Source organism: Trichomycterus rosablanca, chromosome 17 (genome assembly GCF_030014385.1).
Source record: "Trichomycterus rosablanca isolate fTriRos1 chromosome 17, fTriRos1.hap1, whole genome shotgun sequence".
In the NCBI taxonomy this organism is placed as follows: Eukaryota; Metazoa; Chordata; class Actinopteri; order Siluriformes; family Trichomycteridae; genus Trichomycterus; species Trichomycterus rosablanca.
In genome coordinates, this window is record NC_086004.1 from 6,731,623 (window position 1) to 6,750,597 (window position 18,975).

An 18,975-nucleotide genomic window follows, 5' to 3' on the forward strand; every position below is an offset into this window, starting at 1 on the left:
CAATGTACATTAGAATACAAAATTACACATTACACACAATATTAAAAGACAAAATTACTCGTCGTTTCTATATACTTAAAATTATATATTGATCTGGTGATAAGACACTCTCTGGAATGTGTGTCCTTTGTCAGAGTTAATGAGGCGTGTTTTGGCATGGCGGGAAGATGTCCGTTTCTCGTCTGTGACCTCTCCTCAGGAGGAATATTAAACACAATCAGCATAAGTGTGTGTGAGAGAGGGTGTGCTATATGTTTGAGGGTTGGTGGGCTGATAAGTGTGTAGGTGGTCTTTTAAAAACTGGGAGTTATGACGCTGCCCTGATGTCCTTATGGTTACGCATCTTCAAAGTCAGATTGCTGTGTACGGCAAATATGTGAGTGGAGACAAAGTGGGGGAGCTGTTATTACATGGCGTGTACCCATTATCCTGAACGCATGTTTGGTTTAGTCTCCTGTTACCTATTTCCTCTGTTTTATATTGATTAGACAAAACCCAGAGGTCTGTTAATGCCAGTCTGAGGTGGCAGGGAACAGCTGCTGGAGTGTAGTAGCTGCTCTTGCACATTGCACACTTTAGTCCACGTGGGTGAAAACTGAAATGTAGGCTAGACGTTGCCCGCTGTGTGCACCATATGGACGTGTCTTTTTTTTTTTTTTTTTTTTTTTTTTTTTTTTTTTCTCCTCGTCTACAAATGTTGCCCTAAATCATCATCCTAACCTTTTCATACCGGTGTTCTTTACAGACTGGAGGTAGAGAATGTGAGTATGGTACTTTGTGTGGGGGGTGCGTTGCTGGCTGGTGGCATTTCTAGAGCAAGGCTGATGGGGGATGGGGATCGGGCACCAGGGAAATAAGACGAGGCCTGATAAAGATGGAGCCCCTCCTTCTTAGGGTAGTGCATACACTGTGTAGTGATGTATTTGACTCTCTGTTTTTTTCATATACAGTGGGGCCAAAAAGTATTTAGTCAGCCACTGATTGTGCAAGTTCTCCTACTTAGAAAGATGAGAGAGGTCTGTAATTTTCATCATAGGTACACTTCAACTATGAGAGACAAAATGAGGAAAAAAAAAATCCAGGAAATCACATTGTAGGATTTTTAAATAATTTATTTGTAAATTATGGTGGAAAATAAGTATTTGGTCAATAACAAAAGTTCAACTCAATACTTTGTAACATAACCTTTGTTGGCAATGACAGAGGTCAAACGTTTCCTGTAAGTCTTCACCAGGTTTGCACACACTGTAGCTGGTATTTTGGCCCATTCCTCCATGCAGATCTCCTCTAGAGCAGTGATGTTTTGAGGCTGTCGCTGGGCAACACGGACTTTCAACTCCCTCCACAAATTTTCTATGGGGTTGAGGTCTGGAGACTGGCTAGGCCACTCCAGGACCTTGAAATGCTTTTTACGGAGCCACTCCTTCGTTGCCTGAGCGGTGTGTTTGGGATCATTGTCATGCTGGAAGACCCAGCCACGTTCCATCTTCAATGCTCTCACTGATGGAAGGAGGTTTTGGCTTAAAATCTCACGATACATGGCCCCGTTCATTCTTCCCTTAACACGGATCAGTCGTCCTGTCCCCTTTGCAGAAAAACAGCCCCAAAGCATGATGTTTCCACCCCCATGCTTCACAGTAGGTATGGTGTTCAACTCAGCATTCTTCTTCCTCCAAACACGACGAGTTGAGTTTTTACCAAAAAGTTCCATTTTGGTTTCATCTGACCACATGATATTCTCCCAATCCTCTTCTGGATCATCCATATGCTCTCTGGCAAACTTCAGACGGGCCTGGACATGTACTGGCTTAAGCAGGGGGACACGCCTGGCACTGCAGGATTTGAGTCCCTCTCGGCGTAGTGTGTATACTGATGGTAGCCTTTGTTACTTTGGTCCCAACTCTCTGCAGGTCATTCATCAGGTCCCTCTGTGTAGTTCTGGGATTTTTGCTCACCGTTCTCATGATCATTTTGACCCCACGGGATGAGATCTTGCGTGGGGCCCCAGATCAAGGGAGATTATCAATGGTCTTGTATGTCTTCCATTTTCTTACAATTGCTCCCACAGTTGGTTTATTCACACCAACCTGCTTGCCTATTGTAGATTCACTCTTCCCAGCCTGGTGCAGGTCTACAATTTTCTTCCTGGTGTCCTTCGACAGCTCTTTGGTCTTGGCCATGGTTGAGTTTGGAGTCTGACTGTTTGAGGCTGTGGACAGGTGTCTTTTTTATACAGATAACGAGGTCAAACAGGTGCCATTAATACAGGTAACAAGTGGAGGACAGAAGAGCTTCTTAAAGAAGAAGTTACAGGTCTGTGAGAGCCAGAAATCTTGCTTGTTTGTGGGTGACCAAATACTTATTTTCCACCATAATTTACAAATAAATTCTTTAAAAATCCTACAATGTGATTTCCTGGATTTTTTTTTTCTCATTTTGTCTCTCATAGTTGAAGTGTACTTATGATGAAAATTACAGACCTCTCTCATCTTTCTAAGTAGGAGAACCTGCACAATCAGTGGCTGACTAAATACTTATTGGCCCCACTGTACACACACATACACATAAATACTACATACACTGATCAGCTATAACATTAAAACCACCTCCTTGTTTATATACTCACTGTCCATTTTATCAGCTCCACTTACCATATAGAAGCACTTTGTAGTTCTACTATTACTGACTGTAGTATCTCTGCATGCTTTTTAGCCTGCTTTCACCCTGTTCTTTAATGGCCAGGACCCCACAGGACCACCGCAGAGCAGGTATTATTTAGGTGGTGGATCATTCTCAGCACTGCAGTGACAGTGACATGGTGGTGGTGTGTTAGTGTGTGTTGTGCTGGTATGAGTGGATCAGACACAGCAGCACTGCTGGAGTTTTTAAATACCGTGTCCACTCACTTTTGTTTGGTGGACTTTTCTCAGTCCAGCAGTGACAGTGAGGTGTTTAAAAACTCCATCAGTGTTGCTGTGTCTGATCCACTCATACCAGCACAACACACACTAACACACCACCACCATGTCAGTGTCACTGGAGTGCTGAGAATGACCCACCACCCAAATAATACCTGCTCTGTGGTGGTCCTGGGAGAGTCCTGACCATTGAAGAACAGCATGAAAGGGGGCTAACAAAGCATGCAGAGAAACAGATGGACTACAGTCAGTAATTGTAGAACTACAAAGTGCTTCTATATGGTAAGTGGAGCTAATAAAATGGACAGTGAGTGTAGAAACAAGAAGGTGGTTTTAATGTTATGGCTGATCGGTGTAATACTACATATACACATATGCATATATACTTACACAATATACATGTATACCAATTTAAAAGCACATATACACCGGTCAGCCATAACATTAAAACCACCTCTCAACAAGGAATAAGAAATTAATTTATTCACAAAAGTATTTAGATGCTTTGGAGCATCCTGTTTGCTTTAAATATCCTTATGATGTGTCTACAACTCAGTTGGTAGCCGCAATTTGAATTGATTGGACAAAGTTTGGGAAGGCCCACATCTGGCTCCACAATTTACTGTGCATTGTTAAAACAGAAATCAATGAACTCAAGAACTCTCTGTGGATCTCCTTAATCAAATGAGGGCAAGAGTATAAAACAATATACAAGGCTTTGAGTGTTCCCAGGACCACAGTGACCTCAATCATTTTAAAATGGAGGAAGCTCGGAACAACCTTGTTCCTTCCGAGAGCTGGCTGTCTGGCCAAATCGGGCGTCTGAGTAAGTGGGACCTTGGTCAGTGAGGTGATGAAAAAACTGACAGTTACTCCAAAGGAGCTGCTATAATCCTATGCAGATGAAAGAACCTGTTAGACAGACAACCATCTCTGCAGCACTTCATAAATCAGACCTTTATGGCAGAGTGGCAGGACTGAAGCCGCTGATGGGTAAAAGTCATGTGGTGAAACACAGACACTGCACATCACCTGGATAATACCATGATATCATCCCTGTGGTGAAACACAAACACACACACAGACTGTAAGTAATGGCATTAACTGACATGAACTGCTTGGCTGCAATGTTACGAACAACACTGAACTTTCTCCTAGTCGCTGTTACAGGTGCTGAATAATCAAACTCTCACAACATGGCATCAGTTTGTTGTTATTTTCATGTCCTACCTGTTATTTTGCTATTTAGTAAGGAATGGTTTATCCAATCTGTCCAGAATATTTATGATGCACTTGCATTACAGTGAGGTGTGACATCTTGGATCAGAGTGGTTCACAACCAAGTCTCAAAGAATGAGGACTGTTTTACAGAGTGAGCACAATAACTTTATATGGAATAATTGGTTACCATATCCCACAACTCTCTATCGGGCTGCACACTAAGAAAAGAGGACACTGCTTTAGCTGAAAAGGTTGAGGGCTGTGTCCTAATCCACACATAATATCCTATACAGTGTGCTTAAAGTAGAAGTCTTGCCTATTCATTTTGAGATACACTTAAAGTCATTTTCACAATGTACAATGTATGTGTGAAAGGTTCGTAAAAGTCAAATAATTTCTTAAAGCTTTTAATTATTAAGGAATTAATTATATGATATGAAGTTATTAATGATATGACAAGAAACTAATTGGAGACAAAAATGGGTAAAACGGCAGAAACCAGCAATAATAGTTCACTAGTGGTATTAAATAACAAATGATGCTCTGTAATGTAATAAAATGATTAAACATTATTAGTGATTGTGAGCTCATGTGACATATTAAGAACCACACTGCTGGTTACAGAACTGAGTTCCAGTGGTTCAAATCCCAAGCTGGGCTCACTAATACAGAAGGCAGAAGCAGTATATGAATATAGCCATTGGTGGGACACGTCTGTGCACCCTTAGTGCTGGTCCCTAGTCCAGATAAATAGAAGGGCTGCGCCAGGAACACATAAAAGCAGTGTAAAACTGTTTCAAATCAAATATTAATTTGGTTCTAATGGGAGCAGCTGAAAGGAATCATTCATTCATTATCAGTGCAAGAGGGTTGTGTGTCCATGTGATCTTTTGCTATTTTTATTGTTTGTTAACCAATAGACAACAGTTTAGCTTTCTACTCATGTGGTCCAACAGGTGGAGGATTTTTTTAATGGTTATGTTTTCTTTAGTTATTTCTTAATTGTAAAAAGCTCTTTGTTTTGTTGGAAAACTGAACTGATGGATTGATTTGATAAATACAGCCATGTGCTTTTTGTTTTTTCTCTTGATATTCCTTCTACTTTCAAGTATTTATGATGTTCATTTAGTCTCAGTGTTCTGAAATGTCTATAAAATCATGGGGAAATGTACTTTCCTGAGCCAGAAGGAACAAAACAAATAACAGAATTGCTGCTCAGCGTTGATCTTTATTAGCGATGTGTTTTGCATCAGGTGTGTTGCTGTTGCATGCTGTCCATCCTTTGTACTGAGTTTGCTGAAGTGAAAAAAGGAGACAGACAGGTTAATCAGTCTAATCCTGAGCCTGTGGGCTAGTCTACTGCTCTGTACGGAGGGATTTAATTCAACCTGTGCTGGATCAAAACACACACTCGTCTATCTCTCCTATAGGGTCTTCTGGGATTAGTAGATTCTCATTACATGGGGTTGTAGTCGTCCGACTGTGATCTGGTGCTGGTAATGTGTGTAGCTGATGGCAGAGCTCATTCTGAGAAGCTTCTGCCAGGAAATGACTTCCTGTAACACACACACACACACACACACACACACACACACACAGGCTCTTAATCTCTTAATATGCGGCGGGTGTGTTTACCACTGAGACGAAGGTCAAGGCATCTGACTCTGCTTGCTTCCTCGGGTTGAATGACTGGTTTTAAATAAATGAAAAGCCCTCTTTGAAAAGCCTTTCATGTAAAAAGGCAAACCTGGACGGTTAAATTGATGTTGAGAAATCTTCACTTGTGCGTGAGTGGAGAAGTACTTGTGACTTGTGTATACATTTTTAGTCTTATTTACCCAGACATGTCTTGGGGTAAAAGCCACATTATTTTTGCCCCTTGACCTTCTTCGGTTCTGTTTTGATTGACATTGATGTGGTCAGCTGCCGGATGACGGATGTTTTGGAATGTGTCAAGGAATTCTCACTAGGGCTCATAAATAATGTTGGATAACTGGCCAGAACAATGGCTTTATGGAAGCACCCAACTGCCTCAAGTGTGTCATCTCTGTACCCCCTCAATGATGCCTATTGTAGAGGTCTGTGTTTGTGTGTGACGTTAGCTTAGCTAGTAAGCTTTGCCCCTTTAATATAAAAAGGAAAGTGAAGGTTTTTTCCTCCCAAAAATCACTTAAAATTAAAATAAAACATCTAAATGAATAATTTTATTCACATAAATTTTCAGACTCTTTTTTGGCATTTTTATCCCTTTTTTTCCATGACAGATCCTTTCAAGCTCTGTCAGATTAAATAGTAAGTGTCTCTGAACTGCCATCTTCAGTTCTTTCCACCATGTGGTTTAGAAGAATAATGAAGAACACTTCCCAGCTTGTTTGGAAACAGGGGTCAGAGCGTGGGGTCAGAGCGCAGGGTCAGTCATTGTACGGCGCCCCTGGAGCAGACTGGGTTAAGGGCCTTGCTCAAGGGCCCAACAGTGGCTGCATAGCAGAGCCTGGATTTGAATCAACAATTTTCCAATTCATAGCCCAAAGCTCTACCCACTAGGCTATCACTGTCCCTAGGTCTGGGCTTTGGCTGGTCTGCTCAATGACAATCAGAGACTTGCAAGAAAGATACTCTAATGTCATTTTTGTAATGAAAGATGAACTGTTGTAACAGTCTTGTTTTAAGTGTGCTCTTAGAAACACATTTATCCTTCCCTCATTTCTTACAAGTCTCCCTGTTGCTTCTAATAAGAAGTGCCTCTGTAGCATGCTGTTGCCACCGTCATGTTTCAACCTAGGGACGGTATTAGTCAGGGGATTTTGCAGTGCCTTTTTTGCCAGACATAGTGTTTGCTTTTTTGCCCAAAGAGTAGTATTTTTATCTCATCAATGTTTTTTTTTTTTTTTCAAATCAGAGACCTTTACATACTGTTGAGCAAACTTCAAGTGGGCTGCTGTATGCATTTTACTTACAAGTGGCTTCCGTCTTGCCACTTTGCCATAAGAACTTGATTTATGAAGATAATTGTCCATCCAGCAAGTTTGCTTAACTGTGCACAGGGCTTAGGACTCACAGGCTCTTGTAGAGTGACCTTTAAGTTCTTTCCTGCCTCCTAGATCATTTTGGCTAGATGGAAAGTCTATGAAGGTTTATGGCTATGCCAAGTTTTTTTTATTTCTAAACTATTGAGCCACTGTGGTCCTGAAAACACTTAAAGTCATGGATATTATTTTATATCCTGGTCCTGGTCTATGCTTTGTCATAGTTTGATTTCAGAGATTCACAGGCAATTCCTTTGACTTCATAGCTTGGTTTTTGTTTTGACTATGCAGTATATATTTTAGGTCCTTTTAAACCCAGGTGTGGGCAATATGTAAGCTCCAGTTAAGTGCTTGACACATTTTATAGATAATCACAGCAAACTTTTTGCTGTGAGTAAAATCTCCCCTTTACTATTATGCATGGACACTAAATATTAGGAGAAGACCCCAGACTTTGCGAAGAATGTCAGACACCTATGACCATAAAACACATCCTGAACAAATGCCCAAGGTACAACGGTGAAAGACAAAAAGTACATATGCCTAATACATCAACTCTTACACAAGGTAATACAGAAATAACCAAATTATTTGGTAATAGGACTGAAACCATACTGTATATGTGATGCCAAAAAATAAAACTAACGTAAAACACTGATTTCCTGCTGTGAATATCATAAATGTGACGTGGCATTATAAAAACAAACTATTTGTGTACTTTGATGGGTAAAATGGGTAAAAATAAAAAAATATGTATTACCCATTCAAATTCGAATCCACAACTCAGTGTGCTAAAAGTGAATACTTTCTGAATCCACTATGTGTAAAGAGAATGAATGAGTAAACTAAACTTGGTGCTTTTTTCCTGGCACGCTTTGTTAGGCTTTAAATTGTGAAACTTACGAAAAAGTGTTTTTTAAAAGGTAGATATCAGTTATTATTTTAGATTGGTTTCCTTTGTCTAATAAATATTTAAATTCTACCCCATTTGCAAATTGGCAAACATGCTCTAATAAGTCACTCTTTCTTTCTGGTAATCCCCTGGACTGCTGCCCATGCCGCTACTTCCTCTTAGGCTGCTTGGCTCCGCCTTTAGATGTTGTTTCCCAGCCTATCAGGGACAACAGAACTATCATAAAACAAGGTGTTGTAGACGTTAAGTGAAAGCTTCCAACCACCAGAGCCACACAGGAAGTTGGAGACAGGAAGCCAGAGGTTACATGTTGGCACTTTCACTACTCCAGGTCTCTTGTCAGATAAAGCTACACTGTACACGTGGTGGGAAAAAAAGCTTTTCTGTGCCCTTTTTTTTATCCCAGCAGTTATAGATATTTAAAAGTGATTTCATTCAGGCCTTGCTTATTAATTTCTACAGAGAAAAACTTTGACCTTGTGTGTTTTTCCAGCCCATCATACATGAAATTGATGTGTTTTTAACTGTACTTTTCCTGTCTTGCAGATCTGTGTGGTTTGCAGGCGGCTCTCGTGGCATGACGACCGCTAACAAGGGAAACAAAGCCTTGAAGGTGTGTCAGCTCTTCACATCTACTTCTCTTTACACCTGTCCTCCAACCTGTAATTCCCACAAAAACTCTGACTTCTGAGATGGAAGAACATGACATTTTAAAATAACACTGCCTATAGTGCAAAGTGACAACAAAAAATGTTTTTAGCCCTTAAGGCAGACTTCAGGGTTACTTTTAATGTTAAAATGGGTGACAAATTGGCAGAGATTGGCATAGTTTCTGTAGCTCAGGACTCCACTAGATGAGAAACCTTTCTTTTAAAAGATTTTTCCTCAACTGGTGTTTTGCTAATGGTAGAGGAGAGCACAAGCCAGCACATTTTTCTTTTTAACTGTTTAAAATCCATGGACCACCAAATCCCAAACAAATCCTTTTTAAATAAGGCGTATCTGGAAAATTGTAGGTTAAATTAAGACACTTAGTACCACCTAAAATCAAATTCCCAATTCTTCTTTATTTCCTCATTTTAGGTGAAGCGGGAGCCGGGCGAGAATGGCACGAGCCTCACGGATGACGAACTGGTATCGATGTCTGTGCGAGAGCTCAACCAACACCTGCGTGGTCTCACAAAAGAGGAGATCGTGCAGCTGAAGCAGCGACGCCGTACGCTCAAGAACCGAGGCTACGCCGCCAGTTGCCGGGTCAAGCGTGTCACGCAGAAGGAGGAGCTGGAGCGACAGAAGGCCGAACTCCAGCAGGAGGTGGAGAAGCTTGCCTCGGAGAACGCCAGCATGAAGGTGGAGCTCGACGCCCTGCGCTCCAAATACGAGGCACTGCAAAGCTTTGCCAGGACTGTGGCCCGGGCGCCTGCCATGCCCGTCAGCAACGTGATGCACGGCTCTGCACGTGGGCCGCTGGCTTCTGTCATAGGGCCACTTGTACCGGGGAAGGTGGGTGCCACCAGCGTCATCACAATAGTCAAGTCCAAAACGAACGCCAGGTCTTAGTACAGGCTGGAGAGGAAGAAGGGGGAAGAGAGACAGGACGCAAGTGGGTTGGTCAGTGCATCACAGTTTAGGCACGGAACTTTTCTGGTGTGACGGATTATTTAAAAGGTCCATTTTAAAGGTTGATGCCTTCAAGTATTAATCAAATGTGCTACGATTTTTTGAGTTTCTTCCATTCAAGTGTAGTTTATGATTTTCTTTGTGCAGATTTGTATAATAGAGGAAATTCAAAAAGTTTACAGCGGCTAATGCTTCTACAAAAAAATCGTCCACAGTTTCCTCTACTATGATGAAACGGTATAATCAGACCCTGAAGTCAGAAGCTCAAGTATTTGGAAATGATTTCCAAAGCTCCTATTTGTAATGACATGACATTTGTTTTACCTTGTAATAAATCTGATGGCACTTGAAGGCAGCATTAGCACAGATTCCTCACCAAAAAGACATTGTGGTTTTCATCATATCTCGATACTTCCATTGATTGGTCAGTCCACTCTCTTCCAAATGTACACACATACAAAACAGTGATCCCACATTGGGGCCTTTTAACACTAGAAGCTCCGCATGCTGGCCATTCCACCGCTGTGACATCCTACTTAAAACGCCATGCCTGTTTGTCCTACTTATACCTTGTGTCTGTAACAGCATCTTTGCCTAAAGACTCGGCGGTCTTTTGATCGCAACACAGCGTTTGTAGTGTACAGTCAAAAGACCAACACTTGGTGCTTTTAGGTATAAGCAGGTCGACACGGTGCGGCACTTCTAGTGTTAAGATAACTGGGCTTCCAGTTCAATCTCCCGAATAAGGAGATCAAGAAGAGGCAGCAAATTAATTCCTCTTTGATCCTTATGACTGCATGTCTGTTCTGTGGTGTGTTTTTTTTTTTTTTTTTTTTTTTTTTTTTTTTTTTTTTTTCTTGTTTTTTTTTTTTTTCTGTCTTTTTGTATGATAGTATCGGACGTCAGGGTGCAGGGTATCTTGTGTGTTTTTATTTTCTAACAACATTTGTTAAAGTATTTTCTGTTTCACTGTTGTGCTGTTTTAGTCACAACACTGATTACAAAATGCAGACCTTCGTTCTCTTCCGCTCTCCACCTTGTGCTTAAAAACACAAGGATCGTAAGAACAAGGCAAGTTTTTTAATGAATTTCTTTCAAGTTGCAAAAGAGATTTCCTACCACATTAGGAAAGAATGTATCCAGGACCCACATGTATGAATCGTTTTGTATTTGTGTTTTTTTTCTTCCCTGACCCTGTACTGTCATTCCTGACACAGAGATGCTTTGAGTGCCAGTTCTGAGTATGAACTACTGTACAAGCTTTTGTGCTTATATTAACCGTCGCCTAATGTTGTGCACTGACCAGCTGCTGCTGAAAAAAAAGTCGTAAAAATTTGAGGAATCAGCTGTTGTTCGTATGGTAGCTATCAGGATAACTGAGACCAGTTTATGTGATTGGGTAGTCCTTTTTTCCACAAAAAATCTGAAGAATCTGAAGATTTCTTTCTTTTTTTTATGGTAACTTATTGGCAAGGCAATAAGATATTTATGTTGTGAAAACTGAACTGCTGTTATAGTTCCCATTGCAAAGCTAGGGAAAATACTTTTTTTATAGTTTTATGCTGACAAAAGTACTTATTTTGTATTTGTGTTACCCTGATTATAAAGTGTTTTCTGTTTTGCGTATTAGTACTTCACCCCATATGATTTTTAAGTTTGGAAGGGGAATAATGCCTTACTGGTTTGTCCCCTTTTTTGCAAGAAGCTGATCAATGGTAAAAAGGGAACTATCCGGTTGCATAAACCGGCGATCTCTCACAAGCTTTACCATAAATCTGTCGCTGTGAAATTGCGTAACGTATTCTAAGAATTTGTCTATATGGTGAAGTCTTGAATTTTATATTTAAAAATCACACATAGAGTATCTTGCATTATTTATAAAACATTTAAAAAAAGAATATAAAGTTGTTTGATATCTCTTTTTTGCTAATTGTACCAAAAGTGGCTTAACTATTGAAGTCGATAGCTTTTTCTAGTGACTAGGCGCGTAAAACTGTGGACTAGCGCGTGTAGTGTGATGTGTAAGTGATAAGGTGATGGTACTGTTCACTATTTTTGGATGTAATGCTCTTTTATTATTTTTTAGCCAAACCAGGTGATGGACACATTTCCCACAGTCTTGTATTTACTTATTTTTCATGTGGAAACGGGCCAGTCCTATCACATTTGGCACTTGAGGCAAGATTAAAGCCCCCAAATTCCCTTGCAACCCTTCCTTGAATAGGACCTGTATAAACTAGTATGTACAAACAGCCCTAGTACTTTATAATGTTCAGTTTTCAATAAACAGCAAACGGTGTTTATTTCAAAAATGAAATGTCATATTATATTATGATAAATATACAAATGTGGTTTAAAAGTAGACTACATAAAGCAAATAAATAGATAATGGGGGAGGGGTATATTAAACATGTATTTAAAATACATTTTATACCACACACCTTTTACCAGAAAGTTTACAAACCTAAACTTTTAGGGTTTATAAACTGGAAAACTAAAAATTAAGACCTGAATTACCCATTAAATAGCTTTAAATGCTCAATTTCATTAATTATTATTGATATTCTTTTCATCAGCTTTATCCTGGGCAATGTTGTGAAACAAACTAGGCAGAAATTACCTAGACCGGGTGCCAATCTATCGCAGGGCTTTGGCTATGCCCTAGGAGATGTGGGAGTGGCCAATTATGTCTTTGTAGACACTTGGCCTGCTAATAGCCCTGCTGAGATTTGAACCCAAATCTCCATGATGGTGGGTTAGCATAATAGACTGCTGTGCCACCCGAAGGCTTTACCAAGCATTTAGTAAGGCAAAATCAGATGTCCTTAAATGTATCCAGGTAGGCACTACCTATTTTTTTTTTTAACTTTATTTAATAATAGATACATTTTAACCATAGTTTTAGGATGACTGAAGGGCAGGACATCATATGTTACATATATTACCTGATTTCCTCTCCTATTGGTCATTTACAGATCATTTGTTTGGGGACTGGGCACCCCCTTGTGCAGCTTTAAGGCCCTTGTGCCCACCTTCCACCCTCCTGTATCTCCCATGGTTCTGGCACGTAAAGCCGGTTAAATAGAATGCCAGCGGCCTCTTGGAATTGGGTTTAGATAGTATTTTTGATGGCAGCCTTATCTCTTCGTTGTTGCACTTGCTTGAGGAGCAACGGGGAGCAGATGGAGCGAACTATCTTAATCTTGTCACCTCCTTGTCTACGGCGTGTTAAAGTGCTCCCCGGAGGCTTTACAGTGTAGCAGCACTGCTGAGTGCTTTTACACTCTAATGCCAAAGGGACTGGACTCGGTTTCCTTAGCATCAGCAGGAATTGGTCTTTGTGCCCCGTTTAGTAAGGACCGTACTTGCAAACTCTGTATTTATCTGAGGGAAAAGAATTCTCAGGAAAGTAGATGTACAGTGAGGGTCTGTGGGAGGTGTGTTCACGATCCTGCTGTCTCATCACCTCTGTTTGATAAAGTCTTTTTTTGTGATGTGTGATTTTTATATTTTTGGTGTAAAATGTTTCTATGGTAAATTCTATTTAATGTATTGTTTTATTTTTGGGTTTTTTCTTTTTTCTTTTTAAATGCCAGGGATGTGACACTGCACTGATTTCAATAAGAAAAAAACAAAGTAGTGCATATCTGGTTTGACTGTAGGTTGAGGGAGTACTACGAAAAGTAAAAAAAAAAAGGTGGAAGGATGTACCTTTCACATAATACTGAAAAATACACAAGCACTGTATGCAGTAATGGTACTGAATTTTGTTTCATTTTTCTAAGTGTTAATTTTCATAGTTTAATGCAAAGATTTAGCTCAATTAGGCCTTAAAAACCAAACACCAGCTCATTTCTCAGCCCCAACTAGACTGTCCATGTACTTTATAATATAACGTCTCCAGAGTTCAGATTTAGGCTAAGCCAGGTTTCCTCGCTTCTAGAGGACCACAGCATTTTTTGTTTAATGGTATCTCTGCTCGAGTACTGATTCATCTCAAAAAGGGCTTGATAATCAGCAGATGAATAAATTATAGTCACGCTTGAGGAGTGCAGCAGCTCGAGTTTAACAAAGCCTGGTTTAAGCGGACTCTGTACACAGAGCTGAGTGACAATCTGCAGATACAGACAGCACGATCGCTCCCATCTGTTACTTTTTAAAAAAATGACACATCCACCAAGCAATCCACTAATCTGGATTTTAAATAGGTCCAGCTATTCTAAGATCACAGAACAATTTTAGCTCGAGGCTGTAACATGAAACTGTCATTTCGACAGAAACTAAAAGGAATAGTAAAGGCAAAAATGAAAGACAGTTTTTCATTGGTAGTCGATTAGACATTTTACCTGTCTAAAGTTTATTAATCTTATTAGAATAAGTCTGTCACCTTTAACCTATATGGCTGAATTTATCTAAACCAGTGGTTCTCAACCTGCACACTATGGAACTTTTGCTTTCAGCAGTGTTTCTCAAATGAGCATATTAGTACCCCATGCTGGTACTATAAGGAAAATTTATAAAAACACTTATGCTACTGCATAGAACATCACAAATGAGACAGGCTGTAATGGAAGCTAAACTGGTGGGCGATAACTACATCATTGTCAGGCACAGGGCTAAAATACACACTAGACACTTTGTGGGTTGTGAAAAGTAACCAAGGGAAGAACCACTGGATGAACCATAAGGAAAATGTGCAAAACTCTCCATAGACAGTGACCAGGGATCTACCTTGTTGAAATAGATCTACCTTGACCTTTGAGGAGCCCTTTACAGCACTCTACTTTTAGGTGGCGTGCAACTAGCAAATCTGTTTATCTGTTTTATACAGATGTATATTTTTACCCAAGGCTGTAATCTCAATATATAAGGGGGGAGACACCTTCCCCTCCCCAATATTTAGATATGCTCAAAATGTCCCCTCGGTGTGCTGATTTTAAAAGTAATAAATGAACATATTATTCTCACAAGCTATATGGTAAAATTGCAGGAATGTTTTAAGAATGGCAGGAACACACACCGCCCATGCCTGGCAGATTTAGCTCTCCTCAATGTTCATAAAATTGAACTTTAAAATGTGTAGCTATTGCCTTGTTTTTACCACAAACTGTATATTTTTCCCAATTTTCTATAGAGAATAATGATAAAAAGGTAGTTGGATTAAAATGTCTTAAAAGGGAGTACTGTTGCCAAAACAGTTTGTGAACCACTGTTCTAGATCTGTTATTACTATTATTACTATCTAACAAAAATTGAAACCACTATATTTAAATGGTACTTTTTAGAAACACATTCATTTGTCTATGGATAAATGAATCCCATTTTTTCTGATTTGGATACTGATACCCAATTGTGAGATACTGACATTGTAACAATAACCCTTCCGCCAAATTATGCAAAATAGGGTTTGAGGAAAACGACATTTTCAAAAGCAATATAAATGGTGTTGTTAACAGCATAAAATAAAAGTGTATTGGGTCGAAAACTGTATTAAATTCAATTAGATTCTGATGTACTGTTAAAGTAGATAAAGCCCTCACTCAGTATCAGATCAATGCATTCATAGCATCAGCTTTGAGCAGTCCACTTCAGGCTTTACTTACGATCAATGAAAAAAAAAAATCACTGCTGTTGGCAAGAAGGCCTTATACATTCTGAGCTGCACTTATCTGGCATTTAGTCTGAATAAATATTGTAGGTCTATTTCTTGCTTTTCTCTTTCTAAATCAATGTAAATCAAGAAAAAGAACTTCCTGACTGGTTAATCTGTGAATTTGTTCTTTAATGGAGTCTTTTGGTCCAGTTGCTTTCGTGACCAGTGGTGCCGTTCTCCTATTGGCTGTGGCAGTTCTGTGGCGTGTCTGGCGTTGTGTGAGCAGTGTGTTTTTTAGGGGTTTAACTAATGCTACTAGCTTACTAGCAAAAACTCGTGGAAGTGCTTGTGCTCCAGGTAGCGCCACTGCCTTTCTTAATTCTTATGCTTCTCCTCTTCCTGTCCCGTCTCCGGCGGGGGAGGATGGGGTGGCTCGGCTCGTTCACGTACGTCTTTGTTGTCGTCATCGTGGTGACTTGGTGTAGAAGAAAACATATTATGCAAATTTGTGGGCAGTAGGGAAAAGTTACTTTTTTTCCAGCAACCACAAACACTGAGAAAGCAACAGTTTCCTTCCATTTTCCCCCGTTAGTATTACACTGCTATAACATTAAAGTAAGTGCAAAAATTAACCTCATTAATTTACCTCATTTTGTTGGAGTCATTTATAAACACAGCTTTAGTGGTTTTTACATAGAAACTGCATTCACGTTATGTTTCACCTGTCAAAAAAGTGCTATATCCCAAGAGCCAAACACAGGATAATTTGAGACAATCCTGGGAACAGCTTTCAGGATTGGCTCAGACCCTGCATAGTGACCTTGCTGGGAACAAAATGTGTGTAACCACCAAGTCGAACTCTTTTGACCCTGAGCCCTGGCGGTTCTCTTATTGTGAGCTGAGCAGTAGGAAACCTACATGGATTGACTGTTGCTCACTCTGGTTTCAAGTGTCCGTCTGTTGCTGAGCAAAAAACACAAGACTTTGTCCTACTTTCTGAGTGTATTAACTACACTGTTATGGTAATAATCGTACTGAATGACTTCTATTTGTTCTTGCTTTCCTGATTGCCCAATAGTGTTTCTGCTCTGCCGCGTTCCCGGTAGGCTTTTTCTTCAGCTCTCCTGGGACAATTATTAAAAGGTTTCATTTCTCCACACAGACAAATGAGTCTCAAATTCTTTGCATTTTTTAGCCTTTGTTGAGGTTTAACCAAAAAACCCAGTTTTCTTTTTAACTGCTGTGGGTTTATCGGATGTTTAAATCATGGATTCATTATTATTGAAATGGTCACAGTTTTTGCTGTTGATGTTTGGGATGTTCTTATCGTGCCACCACTTCTCATCCGGAGTTTTGACTAGTAAATCAATGAAATGAGGATTCCCACACACCATCTGACATTTTATATGTTTATATTGATGCATCTCGCCATGCTCCTAACATATTAATGCTTGTTGATTTTCTGACTCCCCTGTGTTGAGAAATGAAATCATTTAAATCAAAATAAATTTTTATGCACCACTTGGGAGAGTTACATTTTTGGTTTCTTTTTCAATGACCAATTTTATATATACTGTTATATATAGTTTGATTTCTGTCCTCTGCATTCATTTTTTTTTCTCTGAAACTGCTATCATTACAACAAACCTCATAATAGGAGCAATGTTTTGGTGTTCTCCCAAAGTACACAATAAGAAATTTCAAGCTATAAAAAATTATAAACATGGAAAGTAACATCCTTGTTTGTCTGTTAAATATCTGTTCTGTTTTTTTCTGTATCGGGTGTAATAAATTCTATTGCAGTACTTTGTATGGGAAATATACATACAGTAAAGTCCATTTAATTGTAAGTATTTATCAGCTAAGTTATTGAGTTATTGTACTTTTTGGAATTTGTAGATAAGTAATATAATGTATTGGTATATTAATAATGAAATTAACTGTATCAGTCAGTCTGGGGCGTCTTTTAATTTATTGATGTATATACTGTATGTTTGTTGATATACAGCTTACTTTATTTTGTATATGACCAATAAATACATTTTGAAAAACAGTTTGATTAATGTGGTGACATTGTATGACCTGTTGTAGTTTGACAAGTACCAGAGTTTTTTTTCACTCACTATGAATAGCTTCTGCCACATTTCATTTTACTTTTCAAGGAGCCTTGAAAAGTAATGTAGCAGCGAATGACCTAGTTGCAACAACTTCTTGGCAGACATGTTCTTGGCCTGACATTAGTAAAAACATGACAGTCATGATGGATCATGTAATGGCACCATGCCGCCTCACAAGGGTTTGCAGCCATTTGATTCATTCCAGGTTGTGAATACCTGCTACCGAGTCAAATGACTAAAATATCTAATGTGCACACTGTCCTCACAGGGAATGTTGGTGCTTATTTACACATTAGTCACTGAAGCAATACTGCAGTAATTTGCAAACACAACCACTACTGTTACCGCTATTGTGGGCACAGACTCACTGAAACTGGACCATGTAAGATTGGGGGAAAATGTTGTCTGGTCTATTTAATCTCAATTTCAGCCTACATGTAGATGGAAGGATCAGAAATGGGCATAAACAAAATAAATACGTGAAACTGACCTGTCTTATGTCCAGTGTTTAGGTTCATATTGGTGCTCTAAGTGTGAGGAATGTTTTCTTGGCACAATCTTGCCCCATTAGTACCAGCTGAGCATTTTTTAAGTGCCTTACCCTATTCCAGTAGCTGTACATAAACATAATGGTCACTTGTGTACTAGATTCACAGCAGAAATGTGCAGCTGACAAGTCTTCAATATAATGATTCGGATAAATGGAAAGCAGAATTTTAACTCACTCTTCTTTGCAAACCTGCTTTTATTCCACCATATTAAAGAGCTTTTGAGCTGTTAATTTTGCATCCTGCCACAACTTCTTAATGGGGTTTAAGTTAGGATTTCAACAAGTGGTTGGCAGTGGTTTTCAATTGAAAATCTTTTTTGTCTCTTTCTAATAGTGAAATCATACATGCTGGCCTTATCTGAGGCAGGAAAGGCTTGCACTTAAATTCTTCTTTGAATTCTTTTGTGACTGCCTGGATGAGTTGTCAGTTTGCTCTTCAATTAATTCGGCAGCCCTGCCATTTCTGGAAAGATTAGCTTTTCCATTTGGAGATATTATCTCTCACTGTGGTTTGCTGGAGTTCACAGTAAGAATAATGTATCCATTTCCAGGATGTATTACAACCAATAACACAATGCAGTAAAATGATAAAATATGAAATACTCTTAAATTATTAGTAACTATGTTTTAACAGTCACAAAGTGTGCATGCATAATTACATTAGTTTATAACAGCGGCTTTACTTCATTTTATCATCCAGGCTGCAACAGTGGATAAAAGCCAATCTTTCAGGTTAATAATAAAGAAGTGAAGGCCTGGGGCGCCCGGGTGGAACTGGTCCCACTGGGAAACTCTGGGTTATTTGGGTTTATCCAGCCCATCCTTTGTTCTCCTAAATGACTTTATGTTCTTCCACATCTCCAGGTGGCACTGTGGGAAACTACAAAACCGTTACACTAGATTACCGTAGACAATGGATGACAGGTGGAGAAACTGTATTTTATTCCATACCCATTTTGCGTAAAAGTTCCCTCTGATTGACTTAGCATAACCAAGCCATTGATTGGTGCGCTCATT

At 39.4% G+C, this 18,975-nt stretch overlaps 1 protein-coding gene across 1 annotated transcript in view; it reads left to right on the forward strand.

Moving 5' to 3' along the window:
- Positions 1-9,729, forward strand: part of mafgb (v-maf avian musculoaponeurotic fibrosarcoma oncogene homolog Gb) — a 29,856-nt gene extending 20,127 nt beyond the window's left edge. The window contains exons 2-3 of the mRNA XM_063013072.1: positions 8,625-8,691; positions 9,162-9,729. Coding sequence (XP_062869142.1) covers positions 8,656-8,691; positions 9,162-9,638 — 513 coding nt within the window. The 5' untranslated portion in view covers positions 8,625-8,655 and the 3' untranslated portion in view covers positions 9,639-9,729. The remainder of the gene's footprint in view (positions 1-8,624; positions 8,692-9,161) is intronic.
- Positions 9,730-18,975: the final 9,246 nt, after the last annotated feature.